Source organism: Merops nubicus, unplaced genomic scaffold (genome assembly GCF_000691845.1).
Source record: "Merops nubicus isolate BGI_N331 unplaced genomic scaffold, ASM69184v1 scaffold39260, whole genome shotgun sequence".
NCBI lineage: Eukaryota > Metazoa > Chordata > Aves > Coraciiformes > Meropidae > Merops > Merops nubicus.
Window position 1 is genome coordinate 43,641 of NW_008582882.1, and position 24,000 is coordinate 67,640.

At 34.9% G+C, this 24,000-nt stretch overlaps 1 protein-coding gene across 1 annotated transcript in view; it reads right to left on the bottom strand.

Moving 5' to 3' along the window:
- The window catches only part of EXOC6 (exocyst complex component 6), a gene marked incomplete at its 3' end in the record, with an annotated part of 49,066 nt that extends 25,370 nt beyond the window's left edge, over positions 1-23,696 (bottom strand). The window contains exons 1-15 of the mRNA XM_008938955.1: positions 23,526-23,696; positions 22,212-22,259; positions 21,992-22,082; positions 21,040-21,085; positions 12,977-13,181; positions 11,782-11,937; positions 11,085-11,153; positions 9,287-9,370; positions 9,147-9,193; positions 8,665-8,785; positions 6,654-6,725; positions 5,884-5,981; positions 4,628-4,733; positions 1,949-2,058; positions 794-905 (exon numbers count right to left, since the gene is read on the bottom strand). Of these exons, the coding sequence (XP_008937203.1) occupies positions 794-905; positions 1,949-2,058; positions 4,628-4,733; positions 5,884-5,981; positions 6,654-6,725; positions 8,665-8,785; positions 9,147-9,193; positions 9,287-9,370; positions 11,085-11,153; positions 11,782-11,937; positions 12,977-13,181; positions 21,040-21,085; positions 21,992-22,082; positions 22,212-22,259; positions 23,526-23,657 (1,497 nt within the window). The remainder of the gene's footprint in view (positions 1-793; positions 906-1,948; positions 2,059-4,627; positions 4,734-5,883; positions 5,982-6,653; positions 6,726-8,664; positions 8,786-9,146; positions 9,194-9,286; positions 9,371-11,084; positions 11,154-11,781; positions 11,938-12,976; positions 13,182-21,039; positions 21,086-21,991; positions 22,083-22,211; positions 22,260-23,525) is intronic.
- Between the last annotated feature and the right edge of the window lie 304 nt (positions 23,697-24,000).

A 24,000-nucleotide genomic window follows, 5' to 3' on the forward strand; every position in this document is an offset into this window, starting at 1 on the left:
AAAACAACAGTCAATATGGCATAAGACTGCCTTAGTGGCAACAGTCTAAGTCCTTCTCAGTATGTTTCAGTAGGTGTCTGCTGTCTCCTGACACTGCATGTACCTGCAGTGAATGTTCACATTGATTCACTGTCTCACCCTGTCTTATTCTGTCCAATAAACAAATTAAACCAACAGTCCTGATGAAGAAACAACATGCACAAACCCACTAAAATATTTTCACTGCAATTACTATAGCAAGAACTTTCATGTGTTAGACTGAACTTCAGAATTTAGACTTCTTGTTTGGGGAGGTTTACTCTGAAACTTTACACAGTTGATGTGAGATTTTCTTTCACCTTTTTCTACCTTTTTTTATTTAAAAAAAAAACCAGGAAGAAAAAGAAACACAACAATGTGCTACTAATGGTGAGACAGGAGTAGAACACACAAACCATGCTCTGTAGGCAAAGACCTAAGAGTCTTTGGTTTATTTCTTGTAAATCTCTATTTATCACATAGAAGACAGAACTCTTCCACTGTCATCTCTCTCTCAAAAAGCATGGCTGTGTAAATATGCTTCCAACTAAACCAAACACTATATTATTATTATTATCATTATTATTAATGTAACAGATATTGTTGCTTTTTTATATTTGATCTTTCACCTCTTCAGATTTTCAGTGTTAAAGCAAATACTGAATCTTTTTCTTACACAAATCTAAATACCATAGTATATATACATTGACAAGAATACTTTTAGCAGTAATTGTCTTAAAAAAACACAGTTTTGAGTACGTGCTTTAAACCTTACCTCTGTTAAACCTATATGAGGTTTTTTAATCAGGTTCTGTAAACAACTGCTTAGAGTTCGTGTAAGCAGCAAATTTGTAGATTTTCTGAGCATATCATCTATTTCTGTTGAGCTGAAAAAAAGTTTATTTTTATAAATATGCTGTATATGACAATAATATTTAATATTACTTTGACAGTATACTTAACATTTTTGTTTTTTCCCTGCAAAGGGACCTTTTCATGCTAAGAACTCGCTGTGTGCATTTAATTTCTGGTTGCTTCAAGTCTTCTGTGAATATAACACAATATATCTTTCATTTACCACATTATCCATTAACTGAATATCAACACTGACACAAAATCTGTTATTTTTAGATTTTGGACATGTTTATTGACACAGCAGTTCAGAAAGAGTAGTTTGTGGGTTTTAATGAGTTACTAAGGAGTTCAACATGCACTCCTTAGTATGTGTAAATTACAAATAGTATCAATTAAGAATGTGTGAAAGCAAGTTGCTTATATTTTTAACATTGCAGAAGTGCGCAACAGGCCATGAACACCTTCCAGATTTCAGATCAATGAATGTTATTTTATGTAATTAAAACTAAGTTTTTGAAGGCTGCAAGAGGAAAGGAAATGGGAGAATTTTGATGTTTTCCATCAGAAAAAGGTGAGATGGAAGAGGGAATGAGCATAGAGACAGCACATTATGTTGCAGGAGAAATCCTTGCTAAGGAAACTCAAAGCACTGAGAAGGGAAAGACAATCTGAAGTAGTCAGGGATGCTACACAGTTATTTCTGAAAAGGTCAGTACCAAAGTATATTTTTTTTCCAAATCTTACATGCTTTGTTAAATACATAAAATATCCATAGCTTATTCAGAACAGTCAATATTGTTAAAAAAATCCTAGTAGTGTTCTAGACTGCTTACCATGGGAAGCTACATTCACCCCTACAGGCATACACATTCTATACAATAAACACATACAAAATGTATGTTATAGCATTGGGAATTATAGATTAAATGTAAAGAATTATTTGTGTAAATTACAAAATAAGCACAGCTAGCAAGTTACACAAGAAAATGTGCTTTCATTTTAATATATATATTTTTAGGTCACCTGGAAGTTTCATGACTCCATTATAGTCACATTCCTGGTACTTTAAGCTTACCTGCGGTGAAGTGACTCTGAAAACTTAAGGCTTGCATAAATAAATTCCTTAACCTGGATATAAATCTGAGGCACTGACTGAGACATTGGAAGCTTCTTTGGAAAGGATTGCTGTGAAAATAAAAGATAAAACTATCTAATACTTGAAACTGATTCTAAGGGCAAATAGATATTAAATGTAACCATTTGAAGCGAGTCAAGCCTACCAAAGTTTTAATCTATCTTAAGCTTTGCTGTTTTTCATCAAATACAAACAGTGGTATCTGTTGAGCTGAGATCCACATCTATTTACACACCTTATAAACAAAACAGAATTCTACCACTTAGTTAAATTACAATAAAGTTTGGAGACTTCATGTAATTTAAGATCCCTCTACAGAAAGCAATTTACAAACATATTGAGAATCAAACTGCTTTTAATCCAAACGAAGAAAATAGATCAAATGTGATGAGAGGTTCAAAAATGCAAACTACTTTGCCAAAGAAAGCAACGCAAAAAAAAATAAAGGCTTGAGAAGTTCAACACTTCTGGGAGTTTCAAAGTAGCTTGAGAATGTTTGTGTATTCCTGTTTATGTGTTTTATGCATGTGTATTTACTATCAGAAATTTATATTCTCTTGATGGTTCACAAAACCGAAGCAGTTTGAATTCTTTTCAACAACTTGGATTAATGTGGCAGTAGTAGTAGTCTGTAACAAGAAAATCATCCTTCTTCAATTTTAAAACTGATACTGTATTTAGAAAAACTAAAGGAATAAATGCAATTAAATCTACGCATACCAAACAGGTATTGAACATGTAATCAATTTTTTGAATCTGCAAAACAATTAGTTTTCCTTTACTCTATGACTAATGCATGAGAAAATGAATTAACAACTGGTACCATCCCTGGAGAATTCAATTTCTCTAAAAAATAAGCATTAATCAACAGCAGCTCAAGATTTGTGTATTAAAAAAAACCACAAGAGAAAACAGATTACTTCAGCATTCTCCTAATCATCCATGTACTGCAATGTTACCTGTACACAGACACCTAATGATTCTTTCTCCCCTATTCCACTGCCTAGTTGACTAAAATTTAAGAACTCAGTTATCCTCAAGACTTCTACTCCTTTGCTAAGTTTGGCTGACATTAGCTGAACTGCTTCAAAATTGCTACGACACAAGGAAAAAAAACTCAGAGTGCCTCATTTCTAATGATGTCCTTCTGCTTTACATACAGGTTTCAAAGCTCTTTTCAGAGATATATAAAAAAATGTTTTCCCTGCTTTACAGATGAATTAACAGGGACAGAGAGATGTGGAGTGACTTACCAGCACCACGCAGCTGGTCAATGATAGAGTTGGGAACAGAATCCAGCCTGATTCCCAGCTTTACTCTCAAGCTCACCAGCCCCAAAACCAAGCATCAGTGAGATTCTGCCCATAAAATAGCTACAAAAGTACTGCTAACTATGAAATAGAAATCCCTCTCTGTGTCATAAACCAAAATAAAAATAGTTTGGTACAGAGAATACATTCCCCTTCTGGTGAAATAAGAGCCAAAGCTTTGTATTAATCATACATACATGCAACTACACATGCCCATACAAGTAATGTCCATGCACGCATGTTAATATATCAGACAGAGAGTGAGAGAGGCTAGCAGATAAAATTATATAGTAAGTTAAAAACCTCTAAAATCTATCATCAAAATACATCATGCTAAATAGTATCTGCAGTGTGGTATACTTCCAACACTGTTCAGGATTTCCATTCTGTTTATCTTATTTTAATATTATGATGGCTAAGTAAGTGAATCTGATGGAGGAAACCATCCAGAAAGCACTCTGGATTCTTATTCAAAAATCAGCATAAAGTTCACCTTTAATTTTTCACTTTGACTGCAGGGCTGTATTAATGACATGCAGTTGTTCTATTTGCCTGGCAAATCCCTGCTAAATCAAAGAATTGGAGTAACCTTTTACTTTTCCAGATATCCGTAGCAATGGCTCGTGTATAAACCAGGTTCCCTCTACAACAGTTACTCCCACTGCCGTGTGGTTCTTAGGGCTAGTTCCCCTCTACACACTCCATTGTAAGCTTGTTACTTCATCAGTATTACCAAAACCATAACTGAAGAGCAGAACATATCAATCACCTTTCTGTGAAAGGAGTTTGTAGTGAAAGAATGGCTGAGGCTACAAAAGAATATTCTATTCAAACACTACCATGGCAGAATTATTTACAGTCCCTTCACATTTAATTTGCCCCACATGGTAAAACACAATTAATTTTACAAATGAGATACAAAAGCTGCTGTCTCTAACTGATCCCTGTTTTACACATTTTTTGCAATACTACAGCATATGAGTTACTAAACCAAATGAGTTGCAACAAAATGTAACTAAAGACAGACTGCATTATAATTACATAAAGACTGTATCAATTAAACTGTATTACTAATTTGTTTACAAAACAAAGGGTTTCATTATTCACTCAAACATCAGAGCAAATGACTAAAGCTTTAATTTTCATATTTACTTATGACTAGATAATTACACACAAGGAAGATGATTTAGCCTCTTAATCTACCTAGCATTTCAAATTTTAATTGCTTTTTAATTATACAAATCATTACTGTCCTAAGTGTCCTTAATTGGATTTTGTCAAACTTTAATAACATAAAACTTTTTCTTACCTTATCAAGTTCTGGATCTTGAAAAGGAAATTTACTTATAACTATTTTGTATTCCTCTTCATTTGCTACAGGAATAGGGCTGTAGTTGTCTGCTTCAAAAATGTCCCTGGTGAATTAGTTAGTAAAGTGAAAAAAATTCAGGCTACGTAACTACTTCACAATATTTTTCCAGTGCTAAAACATGTAAATTAAAATAAATTTTAATACCATGCTTATGTGTACAGTTTCAAAAAGTTATGAGCTGCAATCACTGTAATTTCAGACATACAAAGTATTTTTAGATTAATTTGAAAGTACCTCGTATATGCTAACTCTTTATAGTGTGGCTAATCACAGAGAAAAAATAGCTGAAAGCATTTTAATACGTATGACTCAAAGCATAATACAGCAAAAGAACTTGAAGATCAACTAGCCTACTCCAAAGTAAATCATAATTAGATACTTAGCAATTATGGTAGCTTACACCTTGCCTACACTAAAGCAGATAGAATGCCTCATTGAGGTACCAGAGGTACATACTGTCAATGGAGATGACTCCAACAACTTCAGCTAGGCATATGGCCACAGCACTACCTAAGTTTCCTCTGCACTTTCCTACTAGACTAGTTAAATGCTTATACCAACAGTCAAGAGAGCTTGGGAACCTTAACTGGTCAATTTAATGTAAAGGTTTTCTGTGGTACAATGTAACATATTTTGCAGTAAACAATTTCTGCACGTTTGGACATCATGCCCTACCTGCAAATAGGCTTTGGAATACAGTGCCAGGCTGTGGTATTCTTGGGTTTCCAATTTACACAATCAAATGATTTCAAGGAACAGGCAAAAAACAACATGCATTAAAAAACCACAAAGATGTGCTGTCAATGTCAATAGTCTGTCAGGAAAGTGTTTATATTGGCTAACTGTAAACATTACGACAACCTAAATTAGGAACCTAATGCCCTATTGCAATAGCCTGCAGTTATTGAGTTCCTAATGAAGAAAAACAAAACGTCTCTCTCCTGCATGTTTCTCCAATAATGTCTCTTTGGAGACCTTCCTTCTCACCATTAATTACAGAAGCAGTACTTGATGGTTCTTCTCCTAAGCATTAGTTACATGTGATAAATATATTAGTCCTATACAACCCAAAATTCACACAATACTGAATTAATCAGTTCTTCCAGAATTACGACTCTATCAGAAAAAACCTTGAAGTCAGACAAAAAACAACAGAGGCAATACAAAAGGCACAATTATTTTGAAATACTAACCTGAACAATCCAGACCACTTTTTAAGAAGAGTTTCATTGTATTGATCTCTTATCTCAAATAAAAGATCAAATAGTCGGTTCACAGGAAAACCATAGCCCTAAGGTATAAAAATTAAAAGAGTGGATAATTCAAGAATTAATATACTCAATTGCTATCACATCACTTCAGGACTCTGAGATGAATTTTATTATTCAATCTTGAAAACTGCTATAAAACAAATTATAGTACTTTAAATACACCTCTACAAAACTAAGATTATATAAAAAAAGATTAAATACTTTAATGTATGCTTTTGGTTTTCAAGCAGAAATTTGTCCCATTTCTCTATAACATTTTAACTTGCTATTTATGCATATAACTAATCTTTTCTCAGTCTGTTAAACACTGCAAGAATACTTGCCAATGATGTTCGTTTGGTCTTTCAGCTAGAGAGTTAATGGTAACTTGAATTATACTCTTGCTTAAGACCCCAAACAAGTATTTATAAGAGACAACAACATACATAAATTACAAAGGTAATATCAATTTTGCACAGATACCACTAACTGGATGCTACCTGGATAGCCTAGAATGCATACATTAAGTTGATAATACTAAAACAGAGGAACCAAGGTAAGAAATACATACATTTAAAAATAACATTATTGTTCAATTTTGTTCTTGATTCATACATTTTTCAGGAAAACCCTGAATTCACTCACCTAAAGGAAAAAAATTACTCTAGGAATTTCAGTTAAGTTACTAATATAGTTACTAACAGAGTATGTACCTGCAAAGTATCAGCAAATACTACAATGAGATTCTTCAGTTCCAGAACAAGGTCAGGATCACTGCAATATGACTGAAAGTGAGAAATTCTGGTTTTGTTAAAATATTTAAAATATGGGAGATATGTTTTCAAATAATATTATCACAGAAGGTTAAAGCTCTCCTTATCCCCTTATCTGACTGCCTGCCTTAGTAAAAATCAACTTAGACTCGCTTGTCTTCACCTAGTCCAGCTACATAAAAATAATTGTTAAATTTTTAAATGAACTACCAGTAGTATAAAGGCTCAGAAAAAGTAAACTAAAATATGAGATCAAATAAATACCAGTAATGTTGTACTGAGATTCAAAATCAGCAAATTAGATTTATTTCAGTGGAACATAAGTACACATCAAAATGCTTTGCTAAATCGACATCAGAGGGGTTTCCACAAGAGATTCTTTTGAGCACTAAGCCTGGGTCTAACTAGTGCAAACTGTGCCACCTCAGTTTCCCAGCTGCATGGGGAACACACTATAAAACACTTTCTAAATATGTTCACATTATAAATTTAATGGGGAAAAGTTAATACATTCAGCTATTTACTAAATACCATCCGTTGATTTTCAGAGGTATGCAGTCATACAACTAAGGCTTTCACCTCAGCTTCACTACTTGCATTACTGCATAAAGAAAAAAAAAATACATTACAGTAATTTAAAGCAGTATTGGTTAGAGATTACAAATGCCCACTTAACCTTTTGTTCATTTTTGCTCTTAGCATACTTTATTAAAGTAAGGGTTTTGTTCACACACCTCATAAGACAACATACACTTATCTAAACATTAGCCTGCACTAGGATGATGTTACAAAGAGATTGTGATAGGTTTGGTTTTGATGTGAGTTATGCATTTTGAGAAGAAATAGTGATCGACAACAGGACAACGCACTGGAGAGTTCTTCAGATTACATTATTTTAACTCCTTAAACAACCATATTCTTAATAGGTGTATAAATCTATATGCAAGCAATTAACTTGCAAAGTATTTAGCTTAAAAAAACATGCTGTATCTATCTTAATTTATTCCAATTCTCTCAAATGAATTAGTAAGTATAAGAACATCTCATGTATCAATGATCAGTAAAGGCCCTACGATGAAATTATAGTCATATTATGAACATTTTCCCCATTTTTCCTCAGCATATATGAAATGTAAAATACTCTTTGAATTAAAGATCAATTGTAGTAAAACTAAAGATAACATTGCATAAAGGAACTGCTTCTAGCAAACACTAAAAAGGGAAAAGATAAAACTCTTCTATTTTTTTCCATTAGTAAAAGTTATACCAATAGTAAGCTCTAAAGCAATTTACTATCAGTCAGTCTGAGTGAACAGTAGTACCCCATTGGTTTTCACAGAGGAGTAAGAACTAGCGTGCAGCATTTCAGCATCACCAGAGCTAAGGCAGAAATGTAACTTCAGGAGACACACTTTGAATGTACTGAAATAGCTGATACAGATTTTTTATAGTACCTTTTCTTCAACATAAACATATTACTACTATAGCACTGTAGAGATAACTCCAAGGGGTTTGCTGGTGGAGTTTATTTTGGAAACACTGCATTTAGAATGATAATTAGGAACTATTTCCTGGTGGTGCTTTCAGTGCTGAACTATTCAATCTGATCTAATGAAGAGGTCAGTTGAGACTAATGAGGAAGGATTGCAATAATAACAGCAGATTAACTCTGCATATTCTAAACTGCTGGACTAAGAGAAGGTTTGGAAGACCCAGTGAGTTGTAAATCAGTGGAGGATTATGCAAATAGCCCATGGCTGTGGATCACAGCCTGATACTGTTGGGAAAAACAAAAGCTTGGCAGGCTCCCTCTCAAATCTGAGCAATTTTTAATCACAAGAAAACATGAGAGAGGTGTAATTTCTCACTTTGTTACTATCCCAGCTTTACATATACAGACCTCTGAAGTAAAAGGATTTAAACTGCAATACTGATAAGACTTCTCACTTACTGAATGTGTTCTAAGAACAGCAATGATCTTGGAAAGGGCCATGTTCCAGAGTTCATCAGTATACGTTCTAGTTACCAGTCCTTGGGTTACATGTAAAATGTGGTCTTCTACTACAAAGAAACTAAAACAAAATAATGCTTAAATTAAATTTTTCTCCAGTAGTGGAGCAAATTCTACCCTTTCACACAGAAGCAGTTAAACCCTTCCCCAGTCAAGCAGTGACACTTTTGCCCAGCAAGAAGTCAAAATGTGAGAAGTTTGTTTCACGCCAGCTGGAGCCCAGGCTGCTGGAGGGTCCCTGTGGGCACTCTACTGGTAGGATCTGGGTGCTCTTCCCCACTCAGATCCAGCAATAACCACCCACACAATTGGCGCTGAAACTGAATCTTGCAGAATAAATGTTTTGGACAATGGGAGAACAAAGGGTGAATAAAGAATCAATATAGTAAAACTGAAGAAAAATCTTTGCTTAGAAAACTTACCCTACAATTTGACTGAAGTATCTTCTATAGCCTTCTACTGTTTCATGCTTTCAGTGAAAAAGAAAACAAGTTTAGGAATAAAAATGCCATGGGGTATTAGCTACAATCCAAGTCAATGCAAAACCAGAAGTATTGATTACCATGCTTGACTGTGGCTGTAGAACTAATCTTGCTTGTTTCCTTCTTTGCTTTCTGTAGTAATTTTCAAATATTTCTCCATCACCCTGGAACAAGACAAAAACAGTTAAAACAAGAACATTGTCTCAGTATAAAAAAGGCACCTCAGAAATTAAGGGTAGAATTTTTTCTTAAACTAAGCCACATATTTTGCATTTATTCCACAAGCAGATCTCCAGTTGACATCAGCAAAGTTTTGCATGCATGAAATATACAGAAATTATCTTAGTTTTTAAATGAAAACAGAATGTACTGTGAATAAAAATTTTGCTCATGTACCTACATTTTGTCAAGAATATTACGCATTTTAAGCAAATTTTGTGTTTTTAAAGTACAACTTTTCTTAAAAGTGTACATTCATATTTATAGACAAGGCATATTATCTATTACTCTATAACCAGAACTCATTTTCTCCTAAAACATTTCTCTAGGTTATTGAAGAAACCAGCTGCATTGTAAAGTTAAGTTCCAAAAGTGTTGCTGTGAATGTATGATACATCTGGACACTGCTTGCATTACCTTTGCCTGAGAGAAAAACTACTGGAGATTTATTTAATATTTGCTTAGTCTCTTTGGAATTAGTAAATATAATGTCTATGGATTTGCATTTTTCCTCCTATCATGGTCCTCAAAAATACAATACCCTCTGTGTCTAATGATTATATTGTGGGGTAGTCAAGTGACATCCTACCCATCTCATTAAGATGACCATTCAGTAGAAACCATCTGTCCATTTGAAATCCTTGCTACATTGACTTGTCTACCTACTGAATGCAATGCAATTTGTATGCAAGGAGAATAAAGGAGCTTAGCATTTTAAGGTTCGTTTTTACTTCATGAGCCTATTATTAGGTCAGTGTTATTTAGAATTCCATTACTTGGGCTTCCAAAAATACTTAAAATCAATTTATTACAGAGATTGCATATTACTAAGCCAGTATTACTTACCTAAGTCCTTTATAGGGTATAGCAAAGAACATTTAAATTTACTATTTTAAGTTAATAATGAATATGCCAGCATACTTAGAAATAGAGGTAAACTAATAGAATCTGAAATTAAAAACGAGACTTGGCTTAAAAGCAAAAACATCCAATTGAACCTGAGATGCAAATTTACTAGACCTCTTTCTGTTACGGCAGAACTTCAGACAGAGTGCTCAGATTCACACTAGCACATACTGATCAGACATACTAACCATTTACCTGCAGCCTAAATATAAATAAAGTGGTTCTCAGATGCACAAACCCATTACTGAATTCTACTTCCAGTGCCAAATCTGTACTCTACTCAGCCCTGACAAAAGCTTCTCAAGTGAAAAAGAGTAGCTGTTCTTCACAAATCCACACCAAAAATGAAGATGTAAAATATTTTTATGAATATTGAGACCATGCTACGCTATGCAGTCAAGATCAGCAATCTGCCATAACAGTTACTTTAAACAGACGTTCTAAAACAATCAGTAGAATAGAGCAAACTGCAAAAATGTCAACTATTGAGAGACATGCATAGTTTACAAATATTATTCAGAAAACTTCATTATTATGTCTGGCTGTGTGTCCTTTCTTATGCATATAAAACTAAACATGCACTTGCACCCTGAGTATCCATACTTTACCCATCTCAGCTGGTTCATCCAGAACTCCTACTACCAGAAGCAATATGCTTGCTTGCTTGAGAAGTCTTCAAGTATGAAAAAATAAAAAAATGAGCATTCAACTTCAAAAAGTAAAATATCTTTTTGAGATCACCTTAATACATACCAAAACTGAGTAGATGTGTAAACATCTATAGACTGGGGAAAAGTCTACAAGATCTTGGACAGTTAAAACCTAAAGAAGGAAAGGAAAAAGAAAACTTCAAAAAGCACATGATCTGCAAAATGTGATCCATTACCAGTAGAACTTGTCCACTTAATAAGGACCCAAAAATGGATAGGTTCTATCACAAAATAATAAATTACTTGCTTGACACTCCCCTCCCTTTGCACTACAGTACTAGATGTTATTTGTATTACAAGACCAGACTCCTTTCACTGTGTTTTCACCAGATTTTAAGGTCTAAATATTCACTGGTTTATCCAGTTTATGAATATTAAGTATTTGATAGCTGGAAGAATTATAACACAGGCTGAAGTCCTCAAAACAGAAATGTTTGCTTTAGCAATAGCAGAATATTCCAGTGGGCAATGTATCATTTACAGTGGGCAGGTTACATAAAATGTAAATTGGAATGGAATTGCAGAATAATTACAAGCTCTCCAAACATGATGGTGAAGCTAGAACACCTGACTATCTAGTACAACTAAGGTTTGGGCATTTTTCTTGAAAGTCCCTTGAAAGTGTTTTCTCATTCTTCCTAACTAATGGTGACCACCTACAGACCGTGCACTGCAACTTTTGTTCAATAAACCTCCTCAATTAACTTCAAATATGACATCCTGATTTAGTATAAAGTTACCTCTTCTTCATGTTCATCATCATCTTCAAATGTTCGCTTCAATGTAATTACATTCTTGGATTCCAGAATTCTGCTTCTACCTAAATGCATATTCCGACCATAGTTTACATTATTCTGCTTCTGAAGAGTGGTAGTAAAGGTTTTCTGCTGCTGTGCCTGTTTCAAGAGTACCAACAAAGAGGGATGTAATACAGATTTCACCACTGATGAGTACATGTTATGACATGAACACAGGTGATGCTATTGAACACATATCAGTAGAACTGCAAGATGTGTGTCCTCAGCCTATACCAATGATTTTGTCTTTAATCAATTTGGGATGATAAATTACATCTACAGCTAATTTCTGCATAATTTTCCCTAATGTTCAGAATACAATTTTAAAGGTACAATCTTGCAATTAAGTTTAATTTATAATAATCAATGCTACATTTTATAACAATCTTGACAAAATGGCAACCAAGCCTGAACTCTGCTCAACAAAAAGTCAAATGAAAACTTCACTTGCTCTTCAAATAAATTTTAAAAGCATTAACTGCTTTAAAGTTTGCCCAGTACCAGTGTTTCAAAGTTGCAGATTATTTTGTGAGAGAACAGGCAAGGGGGCCAACTGTCCCAGTTTCCTCCTGGCTCTCACCTCAGTCTTTATTACCTCAGTCAGTGTATTACAAGCACTTCGGAAAGAACTAGGCAGTTATCTTAAACCTTCTTTCAGTCTTACTCATTCTTGTCAGCTGGCCAGATAGAACGCTCTCTGTTGTGGTGTAGTAGCTGCTGAGTTACATTCTTAGGAGTCAGGAGTTGACTACTCAAAATATTTTTTGCAACTTGAGATACACAGCATTTTTCCACCTGTTCCCAGGGAGGAAACTACTTCTTGTCCAGGACACAGATACAAATTTGGAAAGTTTGATGCTACTTGGTGTCATAATGCTGCTTCCTGTGTTAACCAGGGACCTCTAGAATTGACAACTTCATCTCCAGGAGAAGAAACTACCCAAGACATTAGCAAGCATTTCACAGCCCTCCATCTTTACTCAAAAGTTTTATGTGATGAGTATAATCCTTAGGCAAATCTTTTGGGCTAACCTGAGACTACTGACACTGATATTTTCAGTAGACTTTTTTGACAGGACAGATGTTTGCTTGCTTGTTTTTTTTCCAGGACTGAAGTTATCCTGTTAGGTCAGCTTACCTGCTTCATGGCAGTTTCTCCAATTCTGTCTGAATGCTTTCGAATACTCTCTAAGAAATCCTTGAGGTCTGACATGGATATGTCTTTTATTTCTTCACGCAGTTTTGGAAGATTTTCTATCATTACCTGGCAAAACCGGTATTGGCTAACTCTAGGAAGATACAGATTTTCTAGCTGCTCCATTGTCTTTAAAGCAGAATAGTATCTACAAAAGGATTAAAATCAAATTATGTAGTTTCCTATACATTTTTAATACAATATTTTATCAAATAGTGTATTAAATATCATTATCATGCATGCAAACAATATACATTCATTAAATCACTCTGCTCTTACAAAAATAAAGAAACAAAAGGTTATCCCCATAATGCTTTAGCCTGGGAAAAAAACAGTGAACTGTTAGAGTGACTCAGCCAAGTCAAAATTTAATGTATGCTCCTACGGTATTAGCTGTTCTGACTAATAGTCCTAATGGAGCATCCTGCATAATGGAGGCACTGAAGTCCTAATATTTACCTCCCCTTCTAGACTAAAGTTATTAGGGGTTTTTATGAGTTCTTTTTTCTGAAACACAAATTGCCAACATTGCAGAATATGCATCAAACAATTAATAAAAAAGCTTGGAAAAGTGTGCCTGTATTTATCTGCCTTCTCTAGGTATACATGAACATATACACACATCCACACCCACCTTCTTTCCACCATCCTTAGCTGAAAAAAGACATGTACACATTTTGCTTGAGCAATAATTTTTCCAGCAGTGTGTAATCTTGTTCTGTAAACCATGAATCTATTTACTTTTCTGACAAAATACAGTATATCCCACCAACAAAATGACTGCTTAGAGGGTTTTAAAAAAGGACAATGAAGACTCCATAACTTTCTCTATTCTTCTGTGTTCTGTTGGCCTAGTGACTATTAGTAGTAGAAATATGGAATATATGGCCTGAGAGAGGGAAAAACCCCATGAAGAAATACTTCCTCTCACATCCATACACTATGCAGATGTTGTACAATACATTCATAACTGTGTTGTGGAGCTTTACATAAAGGTCGACAAATTAAAAGAAGTGTTTGTTAGAACTAAGCATGAAAATTGAATTAACTGTAAAATAAATTTTAAAAATTACAGAAAGTCTCAATTTTAACAACAGAAAGCTACCAAATATTGAGACATCAACTCTGTCTATTATTACAGTTATTTACCTGCCTTCACTCTCAGTTCTCTCATAGACTACATGGGTTATGGGGCCAAGACTTACTTGCTAAAATCATTTATCAACTTGAGGTCTGTAGCATGTAAATACAATTTTGATGCTTTCAGCTGATTTAGGGAAACATTTAAAGAAAGAAGGACATTTTAATTGAGGGAAATTGATATTCTGTGCTTCGTCTCACAATCAGTAGAGAGATGAGCATCACAAGGAGGTGATTCAGAGGTGAGTCAGGCTTCTATATGCCTGTTCCTGAAGTCAATACCCTTCTCTACTTAATTTTCAAATGTCACTCGGGCTCCTAAGGGAAGATGCTTGTGAAAAGTTTTACTTTATTGAAAAGATGAAGCAAAATAGAAGTGGGCCAATTCAAGACAAACAGCTAAAATAAGGTGGCAATAAACAGAAACACCATGATCAACAAACCTGTGACGTTGTCAACATTTTAAACAGAAGTGCAGGAAAGGAAACAGGTTAAACGTGAATAGGACAGCAATTAGTTGTAGATGTGAAAATAATCTTCCTTTATGCAATATTTTTACCAGCCACTCAGCCCAGGGGACTTTTAGAAGAATGTGTTTAATTTGCCCCATTTTAGAACAGAATAAGATAACCGATTCCTTCCAGCTCACTCTTAAACAGAAAAACTGAGATCAGGCTGAGTTAACCTGCTGTTAGTTCCATCCTTTCTTTCCACAAAAACACAGAGTAATATTGTTGGCTCATTTTTAGCTTTTCATATTATAACCTTAGTTCCTTCTGCTTCCCTGAAGTCCTATAAAATCAGTACTGGAAAATTACCAAATCATTTTGAAAGGAAAAGCTGAACAAAAGCAAAGTCCCTTCAAATGTTCAGGAAAGCCTGGAAAAGTGTCCTTTCCAGTTCTTTTGCTTCTGGATAATATTATTTTGTAGATATAGTGAGTAACACTCTCAAACTGAAATACAATTCAAGCTGCTAGCTCCATTTCTGTAGAGACACAATGATAAATTATTAATACTACAGTCAGAACTTCTTGTTCCATTCTGAAATAAAATATATTGTTTTGAATTGTCTCTATCAAGACATTTCTACGGTAACAAGTCTTCATAGCTGGAGAATGGGAAAATGCTTCTCTTTTATTCCAGAACACAACTGCTTTCAGAATACACCAAATAAAGAGGTTTCAAGCGTAAATTAGGAAGTTTTGTTTATTACATACATAAGACAACAACCATGTTGCAGATAAGAAAGGGTCTGGGGGGGGTTATGTGTTTAGTTTTTGGGGTTTTAAATAGTAAATGACCAAGAGTGCCACATGGTGAGACTTCTGGGGAATAAAACCATAATAGCATCAAAACCATAAAAAAGCTTTATATTTAAATTATTCAGATCAGCTTATGAGATCACTGCTAGTTCACCTGGAAGGTTTTTGACTGCTGTCTCTAAGATCAGAATTAACATAATCCATTTTAAATCCATTCTAGAATCTCTTACTAATTACATATACATGGAGCTAAGGATCTTGCCCTTTTAACATCTGCTCTGATAAAGCACTGACGTCTTATAAATCTGAGGTCATCTGCAGGTCAGGATTTAAACTAAAAACCTCATATATCATTTCATGGAATGATGCATTTGTATAATTTGCTCTAAAAACTTTTCATGGATTTAATTCAACGCTGAAGATTTTGACAACAATATTATTAGTTCCATCATATACTACCAATCATAGAAAGTAAAGATTGCCCACTTGATTAAAAATACATTGATCTTTTTTTCATATAAATAGAGCAGTCCTTTGTCTACTCTTCTGAGCTGAACTTGTAAGAGCAGGTTCCCCAATCCAAAAAGTGTGATGTGAGCTTTGAGATTGAAGACACAAGTTTGACACCACTTAGAGATTATACAACAGGACTGTTCAGAATGGATCCATCTTGCCATCAGAATCGTAAAGCTGTAAGATGGATTTTACTAACATCCCCAAACTATAAAAATGGAAAGTTCCAAAACCAGAAAGAAGCAGGACTGTGAAAAACAAACGCAATCCCAAACAAACCAACCCAGAAGATTCATGTTCTGCATCACCTTTTTTCTAAAATTGAGCTGGCATTTTATAAAATGTCCAAGTCCCAGGAACAGAGTAGTCAGGCCTGTATTAGAATTTGAAATGCCAACACACAAAAAATCCAAAAGAAAAAGAAAGTGACTTTAATGTACAAGAAGTTTTAAATGACAGAACTTTTAAGGTTTTTATCAGCAGCATGTCATCTGGAGGCAGTTAAGAGAAATACCATAACTTATTAAAAAAACCCCATCAAGTTTAACTAGAGCAGTCAAGAAGCTATACAGGACATGAGCAAGATGAACTCAAAGGCTGTGAATTTTACTGATAATGATGCATTTATACACAATATTTTTGAGTAGAGAAATCTACAGTCACATCCCAAAATTTCCTGTGGGAAAAACAAGAGGAGAGACAGTGACCTTAAAATTCTTATTTTATTTTAATGAAGGAAAGATACTTAATTTACAAAGAAAATCAGCAGTGTTCTCCAACTTCTGTGTTTCCTTAGAGGCAAATATTGTCTATTCCTGCTTACTAAATTTCCATTGAGTAAATATGAAAAAAAAGTTGTACTCTACCAAACAAACTTAAGGGAGTTCATCAGAATTTTCCAACAACACTACAGAAAAGTCACATTCACTGAGAACTTGAAGATAAAGTGAAATTGCAGTTGAAACCCTTTCACCATAGGAACAACTAAGTACTTATTTTGGTTTTAATTCTAGTTGCCTTAACAATTCTAAACCCAATTTTAAAGTACTCCAGCATACCAATTTTATCTGTTGCCCCAAAGGATCACGAACTGAGATCAAGGCACTACTAACTTTGAAACTTCTTCAAAGAGAGTCAAAAGCTCAGTATTTCTGAAAATCAGATTTAAAAACTTGCTTTGTGAAAACAAACAAACAAACAACCTACCAAACTAAGATCTGTGGATTAACTTCTTCAGCTATAATCATATGGTAGGAGGTTTTTTAAAAACGGAAATAATTGAACAAATAGGGTTCTAAGAATGGTAAGAAAGCAAGCAGCTTCAGTATCAAATATATATTTTGATGGGGGTTTTTGCCAGATCCATGGGACCTCTGGGAAGTATTGATCTGCAGCTGGTAAAATCCAATGTTTTATTTTGACATGGTTCTAAAACAATGCAGAACACCAAAATCAAATCACCATCAATTTTATCTGTTCCAATATCTTTCCATACAGGCACGGGTAGAATCAAATTGCATAAATTAACAAGGTTTTCCTATTTGCATCCTTCATGTCTAAGGTTTATTTGAATGCTTGGGAGGTTTATGCAGAGAAAGGCTGCATGACTGTCCCAGCAAGACTTACTAACCTAAATAACTAATCAACTCTGTCTTTCCCACAGTTTGGAAGAAAGCTTATAGTAAGGTCACAAGCCAAATCCAAGTCTTTCAGGGCAAAAAGCCCACTCTGAAAGACCATACTCTTTCTTTAGTCCCTCTCATAGTAGATTCGAGAAGATTCAGCAACAACCTTAGCAGATTGATTTAATTACTTTCATTGTATGGTAGGTTTGGGCTTTTTTTTTTCAGTACTGATCGTGGAAGAAGACTTGCAAAAACACCAGTTCTAACCATTCCCAATTAGATCACAATCACATGAAGCAGCTGGGAACTTTCTCCAGGGACACATATCAAAACCCAGATTCACAGCCATGGTAACACAGCTGTACAAAATGTGTGATGATCTTATCTCTGACTTAAAATTAAAGATTTAGGTAGTCCAATCTAAACGCATAGCCTCCACTGGGTGTTTTGGAGAGCAATGGAGAAACCACATCTCTCCTTTTGCTTTCTCAGTCAAGACTTTAAACCCTCCATACTTCTTTCCAGCCAACTGTGTCTGTTTAGAGCAGATCCCACAGTTACTTCCTCTCTCAACTATACTTCTTGTCAACTTGTGTTATCCATGGCTCAGAAGACAGATAAATAGGATAGAGAGCCTTTCACCTCTGGGTCATCAGTTCAAATGTAGCCCATGTTCATATGGACCAAAAGTTCCTACCAACAGATGGCTTTCTTGACTCTTCAGTAAACCTTCGTTCCACCTGCATAAACTTACATGTATTCCAGACACAAAATCCTGCATTATCTTAAAAGGCATCTGATGTGGAGAAAAGGAAATGGAATTCCAAACTTTATCCTAAAATAACTGTCCTCCAAAGACACAGAATACCCACACTTCTGTCTCATCTTTCTTTAAACATTAGAAATGCTAGTTTTATTCCTAGTGCGAGACTATAAGACAATGTAATAGTGAAAATACATTCTAAAAGGCTGCAAGCCTTTTAGAGAAAGCCAAAAGAAAAGAGGTCCTCTTTCAAAAAGAGCAATGAAGACTTTGCTGCATTCACAAACCTCAATGAAGGTTTATGAGAAAAAAATATCTTTACCTAAAATAAACATTCCTCATTGTTTTCTTAAGAGTGGGATTGTGAATGTTTCTCTCTGACTCTTCCAGGAAAGCGTCACAGCAAAAGTTTGGAAGGTTAGTTGTGAAATTGCTTGTATCTGCACACATCAGCTATCAGGTCTTTGCACTGATGCTATGGATGTCCTTGCTATTGCTCAATCACTTCATGATAAAGGCCAGGATACATTCACTCTTTGGATTTATTGCCTGCTAAGCCACAATGAAATCACCATTTGAATTACCTGCGAGTTCCATGGGATAGCACCTCTAAGCTGTATTACAGGCAATTGTGAGTCACAGGCAAAGTAGTAACTGTAGCGTAGCTAATGAAAGAGATATCTGAGCTGCAGTGGTAGCCTGCAGCAGAGTCTAAACCTTCTGCACCCCACTGACTTCAAGGTATGGTACATCAAAGCCATGGCTTCTCACCTTTCCCTTAGATCTTTTTATGGTATGACAATGACATGTCCAAGCCCCTCAATTCAGTATACTGTCCTTTGACTTTTAAGACTTCCTGTCTGGCAACTCCTTCCACAGGAAAATTATCAGATCTGAATACTTTAAGTAATAGAAATTTAGTTTTAAATTTAAAGAGTACTGATGATTTCTCAGAAAGCACATTAACCATCAATGGACTCTACAAAGCTACATGGAATCAAAAATGCTAAGTATCATCTGCAATTTTATCTCACCTAAGTGATCTCTCCAGTATAACATTAGGAGCTGTAACTTCCCTTGCAATTCTAAAAATGGGATGCTGATTGTTTTGCCTGACAGAGCACAAGAATGGTAGAATGCAGGTCTTGATCCCAGTGTTTCTATATTTTCAACATAAAATGTAGCACATTCTACAGATCAGCTTGCAGAAGGAAGCTGTTTAACTCAGACAGCACATGCTGCAGTCTCTTCTCTGACCAGAACAGCAAGGGTGCTGGACTGCTGAGCTGCTCCAAAAGCACTGCAACAACATGCTGCCAGCTACTCTAAGCAGATGTCAAACCAGTGCCCTGTTCAGAGGAAACAGTGTATAGTAGTCGAGCTGATAAGATCTAACACACTTGTTCACAGCTAGCAAGTTTTGATTGGAATAAGAGACAGCACAGTGCCATAGCTACTAGGTTATTCTTAAAGCTCTTATATTTCATCAGAAGACCTCTCAGACAGCATGTGCGAGCAGGTGTCATGGAGCACAAATACCACTGCTGAAGATGCATCAGATTTGCTGCAGTGCTGCCTGATGTGATGCACACAGTAGATGTGATGCACTTTGGACATGTCTGCGCACAGGCTTTAGAGACAATTTACTCACTCACACTGACCATTGTTGAGGATTTTCAGATGTCCAGTGGTATGGCAGGAGGTGCTGACTTCCCAAAGAATGGAAATCCAAACAAACAGTCCGAAAGTAAGCCTGTATTACACAGTAGCCCTGCAGACACCTCACTATGCTTAGCTAGTTCAAAAGGGAAAGTCAGGTCCAGATGGACTTGTTAGAAGGAGCTTGCTGTAGCCATGCCAGGTGCACACAGTGGCAACGACAATGATCATGAACCCAGCAAGGGAAGACACAGAGCAATTGGTGTTACTCAGGTTGTATAAAAAGCAGGCAGGCATGAAGGTGGCAATGACACTATAGATATCAGGAAGAAGGAAACAGCAGCAGTGGTATTCCTGGGGTGGCCATGCACCATGTTCAAAGCAGCAGCAGCAGTGGGATGTGATGACAGCTACAAGGGGACAGGAGTTGCCAAGCTGTCATGGAGAGAGAACTAGATATATCTGGGTTACATTAGCAGAGAGTGGTTCTCTGAGAAGACTAAAAGTGAAGACATGATGGAGGAAGGAGCAACTGGTCACATATCAGATAGAAACCATTATTCTATACATTTATTTTTAATTAGTTTTTTGGTTTTTTTAACAAGTCAGTCTGTCACAGAGGGGGAAAAAACCCCAAACAACAACATATTTCCTGTACTTCATTCTCATAGTCCCATGTACACAGAAGATTAGCATAGAAATACCAGATACGTCTAAAGAAACATATATGGAGTGAAATGTCCTTTTTTATCTTGGATTATGGATTTTATTTAAATACATCATGATAGATTATCAAGTGTTCATGTACTCTGAAAGATCTTTACTCCCTATGGTTCTCACTATTTTTGCTTCTTAAGCTTCCAAGTATTAAAAAAGTAATCAACTTCACATTTCATAATCAGAATTTCACTGCATGTCATGCTTATTTTAATAAACATTACTATTTCATGTCAATCACATGAAATACTTACTTGTCTACATTCATGTTTGCTATTCTGTCAGTATACTTACAAATTTCACTTGTAGAAATAAACTTGCTCACCTCTTTACTTTCATCTGTTCTTTTAGTTTGCTGTACATTTCCAGCACTGCATAAAAACAAGCAGATTAACATGTGGATCTTATTGTGGCTTAAAGAGGAAAACATATACTGTAAAGAACAAAGTGAGCCACAAGAAAGAATATGCTAAATTTTCTTTACTTAACTCTTATTGCAACATAAGTGTGATAAAGCTAGCAAAAAAAATTTCTAGAATGCAGCTCAGAAAGAAAAAAAGAATCAAAATCTTAACAGCTTTTAAATAAAAAATAATTAAGATTAAACAAAACAGCAGACACTATATCAAGCATACTCATTTACTTACTACATCCCGTAACTTTATCTGTTACCAGCCTATGACCTGTTTCCATTAAAAGGCAACAGTACCACCTACTGTACTCATAACAAGTCAACAACAAGACTTTATAAAAAAAATTTCTAAAATCTATTTTATGCCAATATCACAAACAGGATAAAACCCTTACAGAGCTGTGTGCAATCCTACAATATTACTTTTCTGAAACATCACTTAGGGCCCTTATGTTCTTCTTAAGAAAAAAGAGCCCGTAATGACACAGAGCTAAAAGTACAACACTGAAATAGAATCATTAGTATTTTTCCTAGAATTCAACCAGTAAAAATCAGCCTCTTAAGCAACAAGTTCATAGTTTATCATACTAAATATAATACTTTATTTAAAGCTGTATGTGGCTACATTGTTTGTATCATTTATTGATGTCTTACTGTCCTCTCATAAAGTGTCATAATTGCTCTACATTAAATATTGTGAAAGATAAAGAACTTACAAGTTGATGTATTTTTTAAACCCATTAATTTTTTTTTCTTAAACTAGATGTTACAGGACCACAATTTAAAAAAGAAAAATCTTTTCCAGTTTGGCTATTCTGACTTACTTTACTTAACTTGCCATCATATTTAGCTATAAGTCACCTACCTGGAAGACACAACTGTAGTTTTTCCACAACTGTTGTAATATTCCGTTGCTGAACTCTACATCGGATGATTTCTTCTGTTTGGGCTATCACCTTAGAGACATAAAATGAAAAAAAAAGAAAGAAAAAGAAAAAGAAAGAAAATCACAATTAAATTATGCAAATAGTTTTAATTTGTTACAAATATTTATAATGCCCATATAGGAAGCACTAATTTCTCACCTCTTTCCCAGAATCCTGAAGCCTTCGGTTGGTATCAGTAACTTGGACCTTAAAAATAATTTCACCTTTGTTAGACAAATATGCATATATTGCCCTGATGTGACTGCTCACCCTTGTAATCAGATCATGCTTCATGAGAAACTTAGAACAAAGAAATGCAAATTCAAATTAACTCTACAGCTTGAACTTGAACTTTTGATCGCAAAGGGTTTTTGTTAACTTCAATTACTTATGACAGTTCTTTCTAACAGATTCTGTGGCAAACTTATCAAATTTACTTGGGATTTTTGAACTTTCCTTGTTTCTGTAGGTCTGTCAAACAATTCAAATCATTGACCCAATTGACCACTGGTCCCTTTTTGATAACCTCAATGAGCTCTATGGGCCATTCATTGTCTGTAAGAAATGGTGATTGCATTTTATGGTAATTAAACATTCATACTTTGCTGAATGCAAACACTGGGTGGTTGATTAACATCAAACGTGGAAATCTCCAAACCACAGCAACATTTTAATGCTGCAGGTGCAGGCAAAGCTCGACCTCAGATTTTCCCACATAGTAAGTGACTCATTAGGTCATCATAATAAGGAAGCACATTCTAGTTTATTAAAAATCTCATTAATTTCTGAACAAAGATGCTCAATGACCTCATTGATGCTGTATTTGGTCTCTTGTTATCTGAATATCCTTTATATAATGCTCTTCTAATCATAACCTCTGGTGAACTATGCTCATTCTGTCTGGTGTGCATATTTTGCTCTCAAAAGTGTAAGGAGAGCTAAAAGGGTTGGATCTCATAATTCACTATTCGGCGTTCTGATTTGGAAGTAAATCTTAGTTCTCATTTCTAAATAACATTTATTCTAAATTCTCATTTGTAAATAAAATTTATTTTTTGTGTATAATTGCAATATTTTAATTTTTCTAATCAAGATTTTAAAATTTTTCTACAGTTTTGCATATAAACATACGGAGAGAAAAGGACCTATGTAAGAAACTATCATTTGTTTTTCTTTACCTTCTGAGAAAGCCTTTAAAAATGGCAAAATAATTTGGTATCATTTTCTGAAAACTGACATTAAAAAAAAATTTAATTAGATCTAACAAAACAGTCAGCTTTCTAAGTGTAAATTATTGCATCTGGCAACACAGCGCTAACACAAATCGTAAATAATCCACTTATAAAAAACAGTTGCAAACATCAGAGCGTATGTGATGATCACTAAATTCTTATTCTTCAGTAGGAGAGTCAAGTTCCTTCTTTTAAACTCAAAGACAATGATATATGAAACTCTGTAAAACTAGTTCCTTACCTTTAATTTTTCTGCATCAGCCCTAACTTTAAGAAGTTCTGTAATAGCATCCACAAAGCCCTGATGGTGAAAATTGCACATCTTTTCTATCTCCCTGTCATGGTTACGTATGCAGGCATCTAGTTTTTCCATAAACCTCTGATGTGCATTTGGTTGGTCATCATATACAGACCTGTTAAATACAAATAGAAAACCAAAGTTTACTTTTTCCCCAGTTAAAAATAATATACAAGGATCTTTATTGAAATGTCTCTCTTAAAAAGAAAATAAAAGCACACAAACACTTGATGTTACGACGGCAGCATTTGTGATCCAGCCACCAAAATCAGCATTAAAAGAAAGAGATGGCACAAAACTGAGAAATGAACCCAGCCCTTATGGCATTAATCCAGGTGCTTAACCAGTTACATCATGGTTGACCTGAGCCTTGCTGGTCTGTTATTTATGCCCCAATGCTCAAATACGAGTACAAAAG